Consider the following 20,610-nt stretch of genomic DNA (forward strand, 5'->3'; position numbering starts at 1 on the left):
AGACAATGGCCGTTATCCGTGGCTTTGTCTTGCTGAGGGGCCAGGACACATTCCAAAAACCTTTAGGATTCTCTCTCATTTTCTGGGTCCCAGACCCGAATTAATAGCGATCTTGCGATTCTCACAAAGGAGGGGGCTACTTTGTACCCTTCGGCCCCTCAGAGTTGTGGCACATTCGTAACACTGGCAAATATTTAGTCATCCAGGCAGCATCCCCTCCTACCAGATTCCTCCTTCAGCCTTTTTACCTCCTCCACCTATCATCTCCCAGCTTCTTGCTTCACTTCCCCCTCCTCCCAGCCACCCACCTTCCCCCTCACCTGGTCTTGCCCATCATCTGCTACATTGAACTTCTCCCTTCCCCAATTTTCTTATTCTGGCTTCTGTCTACTGAGTTCCTCCAGCATTTTGTGTATGTTGCTTAGCATATTGATAAGCCTTTTCTGCATCCTTTTCAAAGCCTGCACATTTCCCCCTTTGTGATGGGGCAACCAGAATTGTGCACAATATTCCATACGCAGCTTAAACAAGAGAGGCACAGAGACATTCATTCACAGAACAACATGATGATGCTCACAGCTCCTTGGACCCAGGTTTGATCCTGACCTTGGGTGCTATCTATGTTCATGTTCTCCCCATGACAAAGAGATGAATTGGCCACGGTAAATTACCTTCTTATGTAGGCTTTTGGTAAAGTAGTCCATAGGAGAGGTGATGTGTACATGAGCAAGAATCAGTTACAGGTGAACATAGAAATAAGGAGAAAGGGTAAAGAACTCATGGGATTTCTTTGCTGGAGGTTAGCAGGGACTTGAGCTGAATGGCCACCTTGAGCATTGTAGTAAGCAAGATTTTCCAGATGAATGTAATAAAACAATTTGACCTGATGCATATAAGGAGGTACCTGCACAAACTGTATCATCACTGCACATACCTGCAGAATCCTTTGCAATCGTAAGTCTGTAGGTAACAAGGGCATATGATGAACTGATCAGGGAGGTGTGAGAGTTTGTTTGTTGAAGGTAGAAGTTGGCTATCTAAGTAATGGTACCAATCTCAACTGGGTGGCACCATTGCATGCAATCTGTTCCTTTTCAGGCAGTCTTTCTAGGGGATGGAGCCAGAGACTACTAAATTAAGTTTTTTATCTCTACTTTAGTTTTCTCAGTGCTTAATTGAATGTTTTTTTCATCAAAGGCTATTTGAACATGTAATTGAACAGATTGGAATTATCAGTGAGGTGAGATTGAATTCTAGTTCATGTGCCTAGATAAATCCTCACAACTGCTTAGGATATATCACAGGCTGCAGTGGGAATTCAGGGAAGAAATTGCAAGAAATCTGACTGTGGCAGACATGAGTGAGGTACCAGCTGACTGGAGGATGGCAAATCCAGTCCCTCTTGACAAGAAAAAGAGTAGGGAAAACTCTGGCAACTATAGCCCATTGAACCTATCATGAGGGGCAGGGAAGATGCTGGAGAAAATCCTGAGGTGGAGGATTAATGACCACTTTGAAAAATCCTAACCCTAACCCTAATGCAATTTGAATTATTTTTTTGGGGAGGTAACAGTCTATTGATAGATGTCAAAAGTTTGTAATCACAGGAGACTGGTTCAAACCATAGGATCAGAGGAAAATTAGGATGTTCTCACTGACATCTTCAACATCTCCCTGAGCAGCACCACCGTTCCAACGTACTTCTAGGTCGCCACCATCGTTCCCGTGCCGAAGAAGTCTTCAATGTCCTGCCTAAATGACTACCGTCCTGTTGCAGTCACATCCATCATCATGAAGTGCTTCAAGAGGCTCGTCATGAGGCATATCAAGACCCTGCTGCCGCCCTCACTGGATCCCCTGCAGTTTGCATACCGTCCCAACTGCTCAACAAATGACGCCGTTGCCATCACCTTCCATCTGGCCCTAACCCACCTGGAAAAAAAGACACATATGTTTGGGTGCTGTTCATAGACTTCATTTCAGCATTCAACACAATCATCCCTCAGAAACTGTTTGGAAAGCTGAGCCTACTGGGCCTGAACACCTCCCTCTGCAACTGGATCCTAGATTTCCTGACTGGGAGACCTCAGTCAGTCCGGATCGGGAGCAGCATCTCCAACACCATCACACTGAGCACAGGGACCCCCCAGGGCTGTGTGCTCAGTCCACTGCTGTTCACTCTGCTGACCCACGACTGTGCTGCAACACACAGCTCGAACCACATCATCAAGTTCGCCAATGACACCACCGTGGTGGGTCTCATCAGCAAGAACGACGAGTCAGCTTACAGAGAGGAGACGCAGCGGCTAACAGACTGGTGCAGAGCCAACAACCTGTCTCTGAATGTGAACAAAATAAAAGAGATGGTTGTTGACTTCAGGTGGGCACAGAGCAACCACTCCCCACTGAACATTGATGGCTCCTCGGTAGAGATCATTAAGAGCACCAAATGTCTTGGTGTTCACCTGGCAGAAAATCTCACCTGGTCCCTCAACACCAGCTCCACAGCAAAGAAAGCCCAGCAGTGTCTGTACTTTCTGCAAAGGCTGAGGAAAGTCCATGTCCCACCCCCCATCCTCATCACATTCTACAGGGGTTGTACTGAGAGCATCCTGAACAGCTGCATCACTGCCTGGTTCGGAAATTGCACCATCTCGGATCGCAAGACCCTGCAGAGGATAGTCAGGTCAGCTGAGAAGATCATCGGGGTCTCTCTTCCCGCTATCACGGACATTTACACTACACACTGCATCCGCAAAGCAAACAGCATTATGAAGGATCCCATGCACCCCTCATACAATCTTCTCCTTCCTGCCATCTGGGAAAAGGCACCAATGCATTCGGGCTCTCACCACCAGACTATGTAACAGTTTCTTGCCCCAAGCTATCAGACTCCCCAATACCCAGCACCTGGCCTGACACCTTGCCCTATTGTCCTGTTAATTATTTATTGTAATGCCTGCACTGTTTTGTGCACTTTATGCAGTCCTGGGTAGGTCTGTAGTCTATTGTAGTTGTTGTGTGTTATTTTTCTCTGTGTTGTTTCTTTACATAGTTCAGCCTAGTTTTTGTAATGCATCATGTAATACCATGGTCCTGAAAAACATTGTCTCATTTTTACTATGTACTGTACCAGCAGTTATGGTCGAAATGACAATAAAAGTGACTTGACTTGAATTGCCATTTAAAATAGGTTTTGCATTAGATAAGAGGGTGATGGTAGAAGGTTGTTTTTGAAATTGGATGTCTATTTTTGATGTTTGTAATATATGTGAATGAATTGCATATGGAATTGAGAGGCAATATCAGCAAGTTTTGGGATAACTTGAAGGTGGAGTTCTTTATAGTGTGAAAGAGAGTCTTGGTAGAACCAATTGGTAGTATCACTGAAGACATTGGAATTAAAGAGAAGTGGGTGGTGAGCAATTTATTGGGAGAAGGATCAGGACCCTACGAGTAAAATGAGCTTCAAAGGTGTATGGCGGTAGTAGGGGTGACTTGTCAAAAAAAGAATGACATTCTTCTGTAAGTTTAGCAGTAATCTGTTGAAAACATAGAAAAATAACTTTTTTGAGATATTTCCTCTTAATCAATCAAGGAATGAGTCTAAAAACATTGTCTGATTGTAAGCTCTGTAAAAGTTACTCAATCATGTAACAATCCAGTTGTTAAGAAACAGAATATTACAGCACAGTACAGGCATTTGGCCCATGTTGTTGTGCCAACCATTAACCCTCCTGTAGATCAATTTAACCCTTCCCTCCCACCCTTTGCTCTATTTTTCTATCATTCATGTACCTGTCTAAGAGATACATAAATGTCCTAATATATCTGCCTCTACCACCACCCCTGGCAGACACATCCCACGCACCCACCACTCTGTTTAAAATAAAAACCTTATTTCTGATACCTGCCTTGTAATTTCCTCCATTCACCTTAAAATTATGTCAACTCGTATTAGTTTTTTCTGCCCTGGAAAAAAGTCTCTGGCTGCCCATTCAATATATGTCTCTTATTATCATGTACATCTCTGTCCAGTCACCTCTCATCCTCCTTTGCTCCAAAGAGAAAAGCACCAGCTCACTCAGCCCATCCTCATAAGACATGCTTTCTAAACCAGGCAGCATCCTGGTAAATCTCTTCTTCAAGGTTCAGAGGTTAATTTTATTGTCAAAGTATGCATGTGCAACACAGCTCTGATATTTGTTTAGTGCAAGTTTCCATGAAATACAGAAAAACTATGGAAGTTGTTGAAAGAAAAGACATGACCAACACCCCCAACACAAAAAAGAATAAGAAACAAAACTTGTGAACCCCAAAACCCCCCACCCCCTTCCTTGCACAAAGTACTAACAGATTGCCCCCATGGAAAGCTTTAGCTGGAACATCAAAAAACTCCAAACTTCCAACCCCCTCCCTCACAAAAAGGAAAGCAGCCATAACATCATACCATCAAGCCCTGAATCCCCATCATAAAAAAAAGCGATGGTAACCCCAAATCCCCAACCCCCTCCCTCACAAAAAAGAACAGCGGCAATAGCATCAAAATTCCCTCTTTCACACACAAAAACTAACAAATTGCTCACACAGTAAACACCAACAAGAACATCAGACCCCCAAATCCCCAACCCCACCATCTCACAAAGGTAATATATCACCCACCCACCAATCGGCAACAAGAAAGGAAACACTGAAAACTGAAGAAGACCAATATACAGTTCAATAATCAAGTGAATCTCAAAATACCAAAAACATCCTCTCATCAGTATTAAAGGAGAGCAGCCACACGAGCATAATCCTTCCATGAAGAGTGACCGGGAGGTCAGGTCTGAATGTCATTGCCACCGTGGTCTCATTTGAAAGTGATCACTGACCTCCTCTACAAACACCTCGGGGCTTCAGTATTCCTTGGCGCTTCAAAATCAAGTTGTTCATGACCCTGCGACCATCTCTAGTCTTTTCCATGAGAGAGCTCATGTTTTCAGTCCTCTTTGAGACCCCATCTCTAGTCTTCGCCACGAGGCAGCTTGTGTTCTTGTCCCTCTACAGACACAACAGAGTGCTGGATTAATCGATCAAATTTTGAACTGTGCATAACAGACTCCAATAGTTTCCATAACACAATCTCTAATTCACAGATTCCACATCCTTATAAGTAGGGACCAGAACTGAACACAATATTCCAAATGTGGTTTAACCAGGATTTTATAGAGCTACAAAGAAATTCAAAGTAAAGTATATTTGTTATCAAAGTACACATATGTTGCCAATTACTACCCTGAAATTATTTTCTTTCAGGCATTCACAGTAGAACAAAGAAATACATTCAAATAAATTTTTAAAATGCACACAACAAAAAAACAAGCAATGTGCATAAGACAATCTGCAAAGATGAAAAAAAAGTAATATTAATAAGTAAATAAGGTATAAATATCAAGAATATGTTATTAATTACTTAATAGTGACTCCATAGATTTATGGAATCAATTCACTGTTGCGTAGAGTTAGTTATCTCCTCTGGTTCAATAGCTTTATGGTTAAGGGATGAAGGGACATCATCTCTGGGCTCTTGAACTTAATCCCCTGACTAGTGAAGGCCAAAACACTATACACTTTCTTAACAACCCTATCAATGTGCCTGTCAACTTTGAGGGATCTATGGATATGGACCCTGAAATCCCAACAGCACAGAAACAGGCCCAATCAGCCCATCTAGTCCAAACTGAACTTTTAATCTGCGTAGTCCCATCAAGCTGCGCCCAGACCATAGCCCTCCATACCTCAACCATCCATGTACCTAAACAAATTTCTCTTAAATGCTGAAATCTAACCTGCATCAACACTTTTGCTAGCAGGTCATTCCACACTCTCATCACCCTGAGTGGAAAAGGTTCCCCTTATACATTTCACTATTCACTCTTAACCCATGAAGCTTAGTTGTAGTCTCACCTAACAGTGGGAAATCTCAATTCTGAAACTACACAGCCAAGTTTCCCTGGACCCCTTGCCTCCTGACTTTCTGATTGAGCATGCCTTGTCAAACACCTTACTAAAATCCATATGCCATATCCACTGCTCAACCTTCATCAATGTGCTTTGGCACGTACTCTCTAACAATCAACACTGGTGCTTCTCAAGGATGTGTACTTAGCCCATTGCTCAGCTCTCTCTACATCCACGACTGTGTGGCTGGGCACAGCTCAAATGACATATGTTACTATGCTGACAACACAATAATTGTTAGCAGAATTTCTGATGGTGATGAGGAGGTGTACAGGAGTGAGATAGGCCTGCTGGTTGAAGTGTCGTGCCAACAACCTTACACTCAATGTCAGTAAAATGATGGAATTGATTGTGGACTTCAGGAAGGTGAGGTTGAGGGCTCAGAAGTGAAAAGAGTAAGTTGTTTCAAGTTCCTGGGTGTCAACATCTCTGAGGATCTATCCTGAGCCCAATATCAGAATCAGAATCAGGTTTATTATCACCAGCATGTGACATGAAATTTGTTAACTTAGCAGCAGCAGTTTAATGCAATACGTAATATAGAAGATTAAAAATAATAAAAAAATAATAAATAAGTAAATCAATTACAGTATACATATATAGAATAGATTAAAAAATCTTCTTTATACTGTGTATTAAAAAAAAGGTGAGGCAGTGTCCAGGGGTACAATGTCCATTTAGGAACCGGATGGCAGAGGGGAAGAACCTGTTCCTGAATCACTGAGCGTATGCCTTTAGGATTCTGTACCTCCTACCTGATGGTAACAGTGAGAAAAGGGCATGCCCTGGGCGCTGGAAGTCCTTAATAATGAACGCTGCCTTTCTGGGACACTGCTCCTTGAAGAGTCCTAGGTACTTTGTAGGCAAGTACCCAAGATGGAGCCCACTAAATTTACAACCCTCTGCAGCTTCTATTGGTCCTGTGTAGTAGCCCCCCCCCCCCCCACCCCGTTCCAGACAGTGCTGCAGCCTTTCAGAATGCTCTCCACGGTACATCTATAGAAGTTTTTGAGTGTATTTGTTAATGTACCAAATCTGTTTAAACTCCTAATGAAGTATAGCCATTGTCTTGCCTTCTTTATAATTGGGACCAGGTTAGACCCCAAGAGATCTTGACACCCAGGACCTTGAATCTGCTCACTCTCTCCACTTCTGATCCTTCTATGAGGATTGGTATATGTTCCTTTGTCTTACTCTCCTGGAAGTCCACAATCAGCTCTTTTGTCTTACTAATGTTGAGTGCCAGGTTGTTGCTGCGACACCACTCCACTTGTTGGCATATCTCATTTCTGTACACCTTCTCATCACCACCTGAGATTCTGCCAACAATGGTTGTATTGTCAGCAAATTTATAAATGGTATTTGAGCTATACCTAGCCACACAGACGTGGGTATATAGAGAGTAGATCAGTGGGCTAAGCACACACCCCTAAGGTGCACCAGCGTTGATTGTCAATCAGCGAGGAGGAGATGTTATTACCAATCCGCACAGATTGTGGTCTTCCGATTAGGAAGTCGAGGATCCAATTGCAGAGGGAGGTACAGAGGCCCTGATTCTGCAACTTTCAATCAGGACGTAAGAACGTTGGTATTAAATGCTGAGCTGTAATCAACGAATAGCATCCTGATGTTGATGTTTGTGTTGTCCAGGTGGTCTAAAGCCTTGTGAAGAGCCATTGAGCTTGTGTCCACTGTTGACCTATTGTGGAGATAGACAAATTGCAATCGGTCCAGGTTCTTGCTGAGGGAAGAGTTCAGTCTGGTCATGAACAACCTCTCAAAGCATTTCATCATTGTAGACGTTAGTGCAACCAGGCGATAGTCATTAAGGCAGCTCACATTATTCTTCTTAGTACTGGTATAATTGTTGCCTTTTTGAAGCAAGTGGGAACTTCTGCCCATAGTCGTGAGAGGTTGAAAATGTCCTTGAATACCCCCGCCAGTTGGTTGGCATAGGTGTTTGGAGCCTTACCAGGTACTCCATCAGTATATTGATGCCATTACAAAGAAGGCATGACAGCAGCTATGTTTCATTAGGTGTTTGAGGAGAATTGCCAAGGACACTTGTAAATATCTACAAAGGTACTGTGGAGAGCATTCTAACTAGTTGCAAAACCTTCTGTTATGGTGGGATCGCTGCATAGAAGTTGTAAACTCTGCCAGCTCCATCATGGGCACTAGCCTTCCTAGCATCTAGGATGCCTTCAAAAGTCAGCATCAGTCTTTAAGGACCTCCATCACCAGGGACATTGTGACCATTAAAGAGGAGGTACAGGAGCCTGATGACATAACTCAACGTTTCAGAAACAGTGTTTTCCCCTCTGCTGTCAGATTTCTGAATGGACTATGAACCCATGAATACTTCCTTGGTATTTTTCCTCTCTTTTTGCACTATTTATTTAGTTTAATTGTCTTATATATATTGTAAATTTTAGATGTTATGATGTACTGCTGCTACAAAACAATAAATTTCACAACATATGCCAGTGATAAGGAAACCATACTGAATCAGGTTTAAGGGAAAATCTTGCCTGACAAACCTTTTGGAGTTCTTTGAGGAGATTACAAGGAGGATAAATAAAGGGGATGGAATGGATATTGTATTTTTGGACTTTCAGAAAGCCTATGACAAGGTGCCACACATGAGGCTGCTTTAAGAGCCAATGGTATTACAGAAAAGTTACTGGCATAGTTAAAGCATTGGCTGATTGGTAGGAGGCAGCGAGTGGGAATAAAAGGATCCTTTACTGGTTGGCTGCCGGTCACTAGTGGTTTTTCTCAGGGGTCGGTGTTGGGACAGCTTCTTTATCTGCTGTATGTCAATGATTTAGATGATGGAGAGCTAAAGAGGAGCATGTACAAAGGTTGGTGGAGGGGTAGGTAGTGTTGAGGAAACAGGTAGGCTGCAGAAGGACAGACAGATTAGGAGAAATAGCAAGACAGTGGCAAATGAAATACAAAGTGTGTACAATGTTGGAAACTGCATGGTCATGCACTTTAGTAGAAGAAATAAATGTGCAGACTATTTTCCAAATGGGAGAAAATCTTAAAATCTGAGATGCAAGGGGACTTGGAGTCCTTGTGCAGAACACCCTAACTTACAGGTAGAGTCAATGTGAGGAAGGCAAATGCAGTGTTAGCGTTCATTTCAAGAGATCTAGAATACAAGAGTAGGGATGTGATGCTGAGGCCTCACCTTGAGTACTGTGAACAGTTTTGGGCTTCTCATCTAAGAAAAGATGTGCTGGTATTGGAGAGGGTTCAGAAGAGGTTCACAAGGATGATTCCGGGAATGAAAAGCTTATCATACAAGGAACGTTTGATGGCTCTCGGTCTGTAATCGCTGGAATTTAGAAGGATGTTGGGAAGGGGAGGGGGATCTCATTGAAACCCTTCAAGTGTTGAAAGGCCTAGACAAAGTAGATGTGGAAAGGATGTTTCCCATGGTGGGGGAGTCTAGGACAAGAGGACACAGCCTCAGGATAGAGGTGCATCCATTGAAATTAAAGATGTGGTGAAATTTCTTTAGCCAGAGGGTGATGATTTGTGAAATTTGTAACCATAGGTAGCTGTGGAGGCCAGGTCATGGGTGTATTTAAGGTAGAGCTTGATATGTTCTTGATTGGACATGGCATCAAAGGTTACGAGGAGAAGGCCAGGGAGTGGGGCTGAGGATGGGGAGAAAAAGGATCAGTCATGATTCAATGGCAGAGCAGACTCGATGGGCCAAATGGCCTGATTGTACTCCTATGTCATATGGTCATATGATTTTGATGTTGAATTCAAAAGGCTCCTGAGGCATGACCTCCTTTACAAGACCATGCTGACAATCTAGTCTCTAAGAATCCTCACCAATAATTTGACCACTACTGAAATAAGACTCTGCTTTATAATTCCCAAGATTATCCCTGCTCCCTTTCTTGAGCAAAGAAGTAACATTAACCACCCTCCAGTTACCTCTTACCATTCCTATAATATAGATAAAGAGAACCTAATTAAATAAATAACACAAAAACATTATACATGTAATATTGGATCATTTTTCTCAATAAATAAATGAACAAGTATAATGTTTTTTGTGTTATTTATTTAATTGGGTTCTCTTTTGTAGTTTTAGGACTTGTAATCAGATCTGATCACATTTTAGGTCAATTTTATGCGAAGATAGAGAAAATTCTACAGGGTTCACAAACTTTCTAGCACCATTGTATACTGAATCAGTAGACAATCTCTCCACGGTGTCCTCCCTTTGCACAGTTGTGATACTATCCCTGATTAGCAGTACCACTCTTCCACCTCCTTTACCCGCCCATCCCTGTCCTTTGTGAAACATATGAATCCCAGAACATCCAGCAGCCATTTCTACCCTTGTGACAACCAAGTTTCCATAATGTCCCCAACGTTGTAGTTGCACGTACTGATCCATGCTTTAAATTCATCCCTTTGGTCCTGATTCATTAAAATAGACACACTTCAATCCATTCTACTGACTGTAATGTTGCCGTATCAACTGCCTATCCTTAGTTTCTCTACACTCAGCATTTACTTGTAAATCAACTGCCTCATCATTTGACCTACTACTGTGGTTCCCATTCCCTGCTAAACTAGTTTAAAGCCTCTCCTATGTTTGCCTGCAGCAGTAATCCCAAGTACTGAACATGTTTTGCAGGAGATCCACTGGAATGCAGTGCTTGGGTTGGACAGTGTGCACTTTACCTATTGATTATGATGTTGGAGAAGACCGTGGTAATTATTGTGCTGCTTTGGCCTCAGTGGAAGAAGGTTTGTATGCTTTGGCCTCCACTTTGGCTTTGTTCTAATTACATTTGTAAATGTTATACTTTAGTTGTTAAGTTACTGCTGTTGGTTAAACTGAGCAGATCACTAACTGATTTATAGCTGAAAGTTTAAGATACCAAGAATATTAAAATGCCTTTATTGCGAACTACACTATTCCATAGTTAAAACAAAACTGAAATATCTTGTGGCATGTGACAGGGTACATTGTATAATGAACTGAGTCAGAAATGAAAATCCAAATATTGTAAATGCTGGAAATCTGGAAGATAAATAGCAAATTGGGTAGTATCTGTGGAAAGACTCAATGATTCAGTTCTGTGAAATGCTGTACAGACCTGAAACATTGACGGATTCTGAAGTTAGGAAACACTGCGCACACGAGTATAAAAGTTAAGAATTCTTTTCTGCAAATAGCTGTTAAAAGTAATAATTAAATAAATATGATATTGATCACATTTTGATCATAAAATTAGAGATAATTAAGCAAAGTGGTTGCCTGTCTACGGGTATTCAGCAACATCTCCTACTTATTTCCCTAGTGATTCCTCAATGTGATAGCTGACAGTTAAGGAGGAAAATAAAGCATATGAGGTTGCTCTGGCATACAAGCTGAAGGACAATCCCAAGGGCTTTTACAGATATAATAAGAGCAAAAGGATAGCAAGAGACAAAAGATCTGTGCATGGAGATGAAAAAGATGGGGGAGATCTTAAACTGATTTTTTGCATCTGTATTTACTTGGGCAGAGACATAGAGTGTGTAGTAGTGACATACTCCTACTCAGCAAAGCAGTAGTGATGTCATGGACAATGCACAGATTATAGAGGAAGTGTGTGCTGTGCTGAGGCAAATCAGGATGGATAAATCCCCAGGGTCTGCAAGGTGTTCCCTCAGACCCTGTAGGAGGCAAGTGCAGAAACTGCAGGGGCCCTAGCAGAGATATTTAAAATGTGTTCAGCAACAGTTGAGGTTCCAGAGGATTGGAGGGATGGCTAATGTTGTTCTACTGTTTAATAAAGGCTTCAAGAATAAACCATGAAATTAAAGGCTGGTGAGCTTGACACTGAAGGTGTTCTAAGGGACTGGATATATATACAGCATTGTGCAAGTCTTAGGTACACATATATAGCTACGGTACCTAAGACTTTTGCACAATAATATAATAATTTTATGAATTGCACTGTACTGCTGCCACAAAAAAAGCAAATTTCATGACGTATATGAGTGATGATAAATCTGATTCTGATATATGGGTCTCTATTGTGGACTGAGAATGGGAAGGGGGCAGGGAGGGGGAATCATGGTTGGATAAAAGGGGAAGGAAGAGGGGAGGGATCAGGAAGCACCAGAGGCACATTCTGTAATGACCAATTGTTTGGAATCAATTGACCTTGCTTGGTGTCTCGGGGCTGGGTGTGACTGCACCCGCACTGCCCTCTGCCCCTGGCACTTGTCTGCCAGTTGTCCCACACCCCTCCCACGGCCCTCCACCCTTACATTCCCAACATCTTTGCCATGCCAGATTTACAAATTCGCTTTTCACTGCAAATAGACAAACACAGTACTGTGCAAAAGTCTTTACACCCTAGTACTATAATGTATTTGGGTAGATGAAGACTTGATCAAAAGGCTTTATGTGTGGTAGGAAATGTCTAATCAATCTTATAGAGCTTTTGAGGAAGTTGCTAGGAAATTTTGATAAGTTGTTGAAGGCAAGGCAGTGAATGTTGTCTATGTGGATATTAGCAAGGCCTGCATGAGAAGTTGGTCAAGAATCTTCAGTGGCTTGGCATTCAAAATGAGGTAGTAAATTGGTTTAAATATTGGCTTCGTGGAGTTAACTAGATTAGCGATTTTGCAGATGACACCAAGATCGGAGGGTAGTGGACGGCTATTAAAGCTATCAAAGCTTGCAGCAGGATCTAGACCAGTTGGAAAAATGAGCTGAAAAATACAGTTTGAATTTAATGCAATTAAATGTGAGGTTTTGCACTTTGGGAGGACAAACCAAGGTAGGTCTTACACAATGAGTGGAAGGGCACAGAGAAGTGTGGTAGACAGAGAGATCTGGGAATACGCATCCATAATTCTTTGTAAGTGGTGTCACAGGTAGATAGTGTTGTATATAGAGCTTCTGGCACATTGGTCATCATAAATCTAAGTACATGCTGAAATTGTATAAGAAGTTGATGAGGCCTAATTTGGAGTATTGTGTGCAGTTTTGGTTACCTATCTACAGGAAAGATTTAAAGAAGATTTAAAGAGGGCAGAGAAAATTCACAAGAATGTTGCCTGGGCTTGAGGACCTGAGTTATAGGGGGAGGTTGAACAGGTTAAGACTTTATTCCCTAGAGATAAAGAGAATGAGGGAGCATTTGATGGAGGTAGACAAAATTGAGGGGTATAGATAGGATAAATGCAAGTAGGCTTTTTCTACTGAAGTTGGGTACAACTAGGAATACGTGTCATGAGTTAAATGTGAAAGGTGACATGTTTAAGGGAACTTATGGGGGTACGTCTTCACTCAGTGGATAGTGAGAGTGTGCTGCCAGAGCAAATTATACATGCCAGCTGGATTTCAACATTTAAGAGAAATTTGGATAAGTACATGGTTGGGAGGAGTATGGAGGTCTCTGATCTGGGTGCAGGTCGATGGGACAGGGCAGATTAATATTTCGGCACAGATTAGCTGGGCCAAAGGACCTATTTCTGTGCTGTAATGATCTATAACTCTGTAGCACTGATACTTTGAGTTTTAGAGTTGTGCAGCACAGTAACAGGCTCTTCAGCCCATTTCGTTAATGGCAACTGTGAAGTCTCTCTATGCTAATTGCACTTGGCCACATTAGGTCAGTAATCCTCTACTCCTTTTCTAACCAAACACCTTTTAAACATTAAAATTGTATCTGCCTCTTTCACTATCTGACAACTTGATCCATATACCCACCAGGGTTAGGGGTGAAATAAACATACCTCTCAGATATAATTTAATTTCTTCCCCTGTCAGGATAAACTAATGCCTTCTATTTTTAAACTTTCCCCCATCCTTGGAAAGAGACTTATCTACCTGATCTATTCTCCCTATCTATTAGAACGAAATGGGCCAAACATGGGGAAATGGGACTAGATTAGACATACATTGTCAGTATGGACCAGTTAGACCGAAGAACCTATTTCCATGCCTTTTGACTGACTATATAATTCCAACAAGCCTCCACTTCTACCCTCTGATTCCTCCCACCAAGAACGTTTTAATTTAATTGGCTAGCTCACTCTGGAACATGGAGATAGACACCACTATGCCTTGGAGATTTATCCATTTTCATGTGTGCCAATATTTCTCACATTTCCTCCTTCCTAACACAGACATGATCCAGAACATCAGCTTAGCCCTACCTTAACAATTCAGCCTCCACACTTCTCACTGATGAATACCGATGAGGAATATTCTTTCAGAAACTTAATCATATCCTGGCTCCAATATAAACTGGAGGAAGTTTGTGCTGGTGCACAGGGGAATGAAGGAAGTGACAGAGCTGAATTTCATGAAGTCCTCGTATTGAATTTAATAGAGAGGGAGAGGAGGTGTTTGAGATTGTTCATAATGGTGAAGAGAAAAGTGCGTTAGATTTGAGAGCGTAACACACATTCAGTTGTATCTGGACTGTGGAAAGGGTGACTGAGAGTGAATGGTCCATGAAATGACCATGTTCATGCAGGATCTTGACCCAAAAATCAAAAGGTCCTCACCCGCCCTCCCATGGTTTGTTTATTGGTGAATGGAATGATTGTAGATTGAGGAAGTCCAGGTGCTGATCGATGGGACTAAGCAGAATAATGGAATAAGGGCCCGTGCTGTAGTACTTTATGACTATGAGAAATTTTGCTTGTTGAAAAGGTCTCCTATCATATATACACTTTGACTTTGTTTATGATTTGTAGGTGGCTCTACTCAATCCAATTCAGAACCCACAGTTGGAACTGGCAATTGTGATGCTGATCGTCCCTTTTTTTGTCAACGTAAGTAGCCCTTCTGGATATAGCTGTTGTACATGAAGGTTTGTGTAGCTCTGAGTTTTACATCTGTTCTCATATAGAAGATTTGTAAATTTAATCATAAACAATGAGATGCAAAATTAGGAACATCATTTATGCAGTTTGAAAGTTAAACATTAGGTTTTTAGAAATAAAGTATTTAAATCAAATATTTGTGATTGGAAACAAAATATTTCTATTAATTAACTATACTAATAATCTGTAGATGTGATATGAATTGTGTCGCACTTCATCTGTGTGTTCGTCAATAGTACTAAATATTTGCACATGTCTGTGTTTGTGTTCCCCAATACAGTATTCAATCACTGCCATGTTTTTTCCTTCCCATTCCTCATAGGCATTAATGTTTTGGGTGGTGGATAATTTTCTAATGAGGAAAGGGAAAACTAAAGCTAAACTGGAAGGAGAAGGTGGAGAGGACGAATCTCGAAGCAGCAACAAAGTCCGATACAGAAGAGCGGCATCACACGAGGAGTCCGAGTCTGAGGTAAAAGTTGATGCCGAGGTCTGACCATGAATTCTTTATTCTTTCTCATTACTACTTTTATCTCATTGCCATCAGTAAGAACAATTCACAGATGTTTTGAATATTACCATATTCATAAACTGATCAGCCTGTTAGATAAGTTTGCTCCTTTCTCCATAACTCAGAAATTTATTCTTATCAGCTCAGAAGAAATCAGGCTTATTATCATTGTATTATACAAACCCCATTTCCAGAAAAGTTGGGATATTTTCCAAAATGCAATAAAAACAAAAATCTGTGATATGGTAATTCACGTGAACCTTTACTTAACTGACAAAAGTACAAAGGAAAGATTTTCAATAGTTTTACTGACCAACTAAAATTGTATTTTGTAAATATACACAAATTTAGAATTTGATGGCTACAACACACTCAACAAAAGTTGGGACAGAGTTAAAATAAGATTGAAAAGTGCACAGTATATTCACGTAACACCGGTTTGGAAGACTCCACATTAAGCAGGCTAATTGGTAGCAGGTGAGGTATCATGACTGGGTATAAAAGCAGCGTCCATCAGAGGCTCAGTCTTTGCAAGCGAGGATGGGTTGTGGCTCACCCCTTTGTGCCAAAATTCGTGAGATAATTGTTGGTCAGTTCAAAAGGAACATTTCCCAACACAGGTTTGCAGAGAATTTAGGTCTTTCAACATCTACAGTACATAATATTGTGAAAAGATTCCGAGAATTCAGAGACATCTCAGTGTATAAAGGGCAAGTTTGGAAACCACTGTTGAATGCGCGTGATCTTCGAGCCCTCAGGCGGCACTGCCTAAGAAACTGTCATGCTACTGTGACAATTATCGCCACCTGGGCTCGGGAGTACTTCAGAAAACCATTGTCACTTAACAGAGTCTGTTGCTGCATCCGAGCTCATCTCAGATGGACTGAAAGACTGTGGAACCATGTGCTGTGGTCAGATGAGTCCACATTTCAGCTAGTTCTCGGAATCAACGGGCATCGAGTTCTCCGTGCCAAAGATGAAAGCGACCATCCTGATTGTTATCAGCGAAAGGTGCAAAAGCCAGCATCTAAGATGGTGTGGGGGTGCATCAGTGCCAACGGCATGTGTGAGTTGCATGTATGTGAAGGTATCATTGACTCTGAAGCGTATATTAGGATTTTAGAGAGACATATGTTGCCATCAAGGTGACGTCTCTTCCTGGGACGTCCATGCTTATTTCAGCAGAACAATGCCAGACCACGTTCTGCACGATCTACAACAGCGTGGCTTTGTAGACACAGTGCGTGTGCTTGACTGGCCTGCTGCCAGTCCAGATCTATCTCCTATTGAAAATGTATGGCGCATCATGAAGAGGGAATCAGACAATGGAGACCACGGACTGTTGAGCAGCTAAAGTCTTATATCAAGCAAGAATGGACAAAATTTCCAATTGCAAATCTACTACAATTAGTATCCACAGTTCCAAAACAATTAAAAAGTGTTATTAAAAGGAAAGGTGATGTAACACAATGGTAAACATGCCTTTGTCCCAACTTTTGTTGAGTGTATTGCAGCCATCAAATTCTAAGTTTGTGTATATTTACAAAATACAATTAAGTTGGTCAGTAAAACTATTGAAAATCTTTTCTTTGTGCTTTTGTCAGTTAAATAAAGGTTCAAGTGAATTAACGTATCATAGATTTTTGTTTTTATTGCATTTTGGAAAATATCCCAACTTTTCTGGAAATGGGGTTTGTATTTCATGAGGTATTTTGTGACAGCAGTAATTGTCTCAAGGCATTTTGTTCCAACTCTGTCAATGTAATAGTATGGAGTAATAAGACCATGAAATATAGCAGCAGAATTAGGCCATTTGGCCCATCGAGTCTGCTCCACCATTTCATCATGGCTGATCCAAATTTCCTTTAGAGTATATTTCCAAATATACTTTAGGAATTTGAAGAGATTTGGTATGTCAACAAATACACTTAAAAACTTCTATAGATGTACTGTGGAGAACATTCTGACAGGCTGAATCACTGTCTGGTATGGTGGGGGCTACTGCACAGGACCAGAAGAAGCTGCAGAGGGTCATAAATTTAATCAGCTCCATCTTGGGTACTAGTCTACAAAGTACCCAGGACATCTTCAAGGAGCGGTACCTCAGAATGGCAGCATCCATTACTAAGGACCTCCAGCACCCAGGCATCCCCTTTTCTCACTGTTACCATCAGATGGGAGGTACAGAAGCCTGAATGCACACACTCAGCAATTCAGGAACAGCTTCTTCCCCTCTGCCATCCGATTCCTAAATGGACATTGAACCCTTGAACACTACCTCATTTTTTAAATCTATTCAATATACGTATAATATTATCGATCTATTTATTTATTTATTTATTTATTATTTTTTCTTCTATATTATGTATTGCATTGAACTGCTGCTGCTAAGTTAACAAATTTCACATAGAAACATAGAAAACCTACAGCACAATACGGGTCCTTTGGCCCACAAAGTTGTGCCAAACATTTCCCTACCTTAGAAATTACTAGGCGTACCTATAGCCCTCTATTTTACTAAGCTACATTTCCTGCCTTCTCCCATATCACTTCTGACCAATCAAAAATCTATTAACCTCTGCCTTGAATATACATAAAGTAAATATACCCCTCTATCCTGAGGCTGTGTCCTCTGGTCTTAGACTCTCCCACCAAAAGAAACATCTTCTCCACAACCACTCTATCAAGGTCTTTCACCATTCGATCGGTTTCAATTTGGTCACCCCTTATTTTTCTAAATTCCTGTGAATACAGACCCAGAGCCAACAAACACTTTTCATATGACAAGTCATTCAAAACTGGAATCAGTTTTGTGAATCTCCTTTGAACCCTTTGCAGTTTCAGCGCATTCTTTCTAAGGAGCCCAAAACTGCACACAATACTCAAAGTGAGACTTCCCCGGTGCTTTATAAAGTTTCAACATTACATCCATGCTTTTATATTCTAGACCTCTTGAAATGAATGTTAACATCACATCATAGAACTCTACAACACAGGAATAGGCCCTTCTGCCCACCTAATTCAGGCCAAAATGTTTTTCTGCCTGGTTCCATTGATCTGCACTTGGACCAGAACTTTCCGTATCCCTCCCATGGTATAATCATCTTGTGTTAAAATCAGACCTTTAGAATGACAGAATTCTATGAAATTAGTTAATCAAAATACAGCATTTTCCAAGTAAGCCATTGTTTGTAAGATACTGTAGATTGGTGAAACCTTAGTTCGAAAGCCATGTAGCACAGAAGGGCTTATGAAATGTCTCGAACCGAAATGTTGACATTTAATTCCTTTCCATTGATGCCCGACCTGCTGTATTCCTCCAATGTTCTGTCTGTGTGTTACTAACTCTATAGCTTTCTTTCAAAGCTCTGGGATGTAGATTATCAAGTCCTTTGCATTTACCATTATTCAAGCTCACCAACTTTTCGAGTAATATTTTAATTAGTTATTTCCTGCAGTTCTCTTTTTTCCAGCAGATTTAGTAGTCTCTTTTCTCTGAAGAATATTGAAATATGCATTGATTTACCTGCAGGCATTTGTCCTTCCATGTTACAAATTCTCTATTCTCTGTTCTTAAACCACCCATGGTTTTCATCCGTAGTCTTTTTTTTAAATAATGTTTTGGCTAGTTTACTTTCACATTTTACTTTTCTTTATTAATTCCTGGGCATTTCTAAAATGCTAAGATCTTATGGCTAACATGAGGTCACAGTTTTAAGGTGCTTGGAAGTAGGTACAGAGGAGATATCAGGGGTAAACACAAAGTACACTGCAGATGCTGTGGTCAAATCAACATGTACAAACAAGCTGGATGAACTCAGCAGGTCAAGCAGCATCCGTTGAAAGGAGCAGTCAAAGTCTCGGCCCGAAATGTTGACCGCTCTTTTCAACGGATGCCGCCTGACCTGCTGAGTTCATCCAGCTTGTTTGTACGTGTTGAGATATCAGGGGTAAGTTTTTTACATAGAGAGTGGTGAGTGCATGGAATGAGCTGCCAGCACCGATGGGGGAGGTGGATACAAGACTTCTGGATAGGTACATGGAGCTTAGAAAAATAGAGGGCTATGGGTAACTTTAGGTAATTTCTAAAGTAAGTACATGTTCAGCGCAGCATTGTGGGCCAAAGGGCCTGTATTGTGCTGTAGGTTTTCTATGTTTCTATCTTAAGGCCTTAAGATCTAAGTGATAGTCACAGAGAAGTACAGCACAGAAACGGGCCCATCTAATCTGGGATCAGGTAATGGGGAGACAGTTAGAGCAGTGGTGTGCTCCGTATGCAGTATGTGGGAGGTCAGGGTCAACACAGTTGTCCCTGATGACCACACCTGCAATAGGTGCATCCAGCTGCAGCTCCTATCAGACCAAGTTAGGGAATTGGAGCAGGAGCTGGATGAACTACGGATCATTCGGGAGGCAGAGGCAGAGACAGATAAGAGTTATCGGGAGGTAGTCACACTGAAAAGACAGGAGGTAGGCAAATGGGTGACAGTCAAGAGAGGCAGGGGGAGCAGACAGAGAGAGAAGAGCACCCCTGTGGCCATTCCCATCAAAAATAAGTATACCATTTTGGATACTGTTGGTGGGGATGACCTACCAGAAACAAGCTGTAGTGGTCCTGTCTCTGGCACTGAGGTTGGACCCTCGACTAGGAAGGGGAGGAGGGAAGAGAAGAGAGCAGTATTGATAGGGGATTCTATAGTCAGGGGGGTGGATAGGAGATTTTGTGGGGAAGCTCGGGAGTCTCAGATGGTATGTTGCTTCCCTGGTGCCGGGGTCCGAGACATCTCAGATCGGGTGCAGGTTATTCTCGAGAGGGAGGGCAAGAATCCAGATGTTGTGGTCCATGTAGGGACCAATGACATGGGTAGGATGAGTGAGGGGGTCCTGCGTAGGGAGTTCAGGGAGTTAGGTGCGAAGCTGAAGAGCAGGACCTCCAGGGTAACAATCTCAGGATTGCTACCTGTGCCATGTGCGAGTGAGGCAAGGAACAGAAAGATTAAAAAGATTAATACATGGCTGAGAGGATGGTGCAGGAGGGAGGCCTTCAGGTTTGTAGGCTTTGTTCCAGGGAAGGTGGGATCTGTTTCGAAGGGACGGTTTACACCTGAACTGGAGTGGTACTAACATTCTTGCAGGGAAGTTTGCTAGTGCTTCTTGGGGGGGGGTTTAAACTAAATTTGCAGGGGGCGGGGATCCAGAATGTGAGAGGATAGCGAGAGGAAGAA

General features: G+C 41.7%; 1 protein-coding gene across 2 annotated transcripts in view; it reads left to right on the forward strand.

The window, feature by feature from the left end:
• Positions 1-20,610, forward strand: part of stimate (STIM activating enhance) — a 128,237-nt gene that overhangs the window by 92,537 nt on the left and 15,090 nt on the right. For both annotated transcript variants that reach the window (XM_059943855.1, XM_059943856.1), the window contains 3 exons: positions 10,673-10,785; positions 14,746-14,823; positions 15,197-15,346. In XM_059943855.1, coding sequence (XP_059799838.1) covers positions 10,673-10,785; positions 14,746-14,823; positions 15,197-15,346 — 341 coding nt within the window. The remainder of the gene's footprint in view (positions 1-10,672; positions 10,786-14,745; positions 14,824-15,196; positions 15,347-20,610) is intronic.

This window comes from Hypanus sabinus, chromosome 19, assembly GCF_030144855.1.
Source record: "Hypanus sabinus isolate sHypSab1 chromosome 19, sHypSab1.hap1, whole genome shotgun sequence".
In the NCBI taxonomy this organism is placed as follows: domain Eukaryota; kingdom Metazoa; phylum Chordata; class Chondrichthyes; order Myliobatiformes; family Dasyatidae; genus Hypanus; species Hypanus sabinus.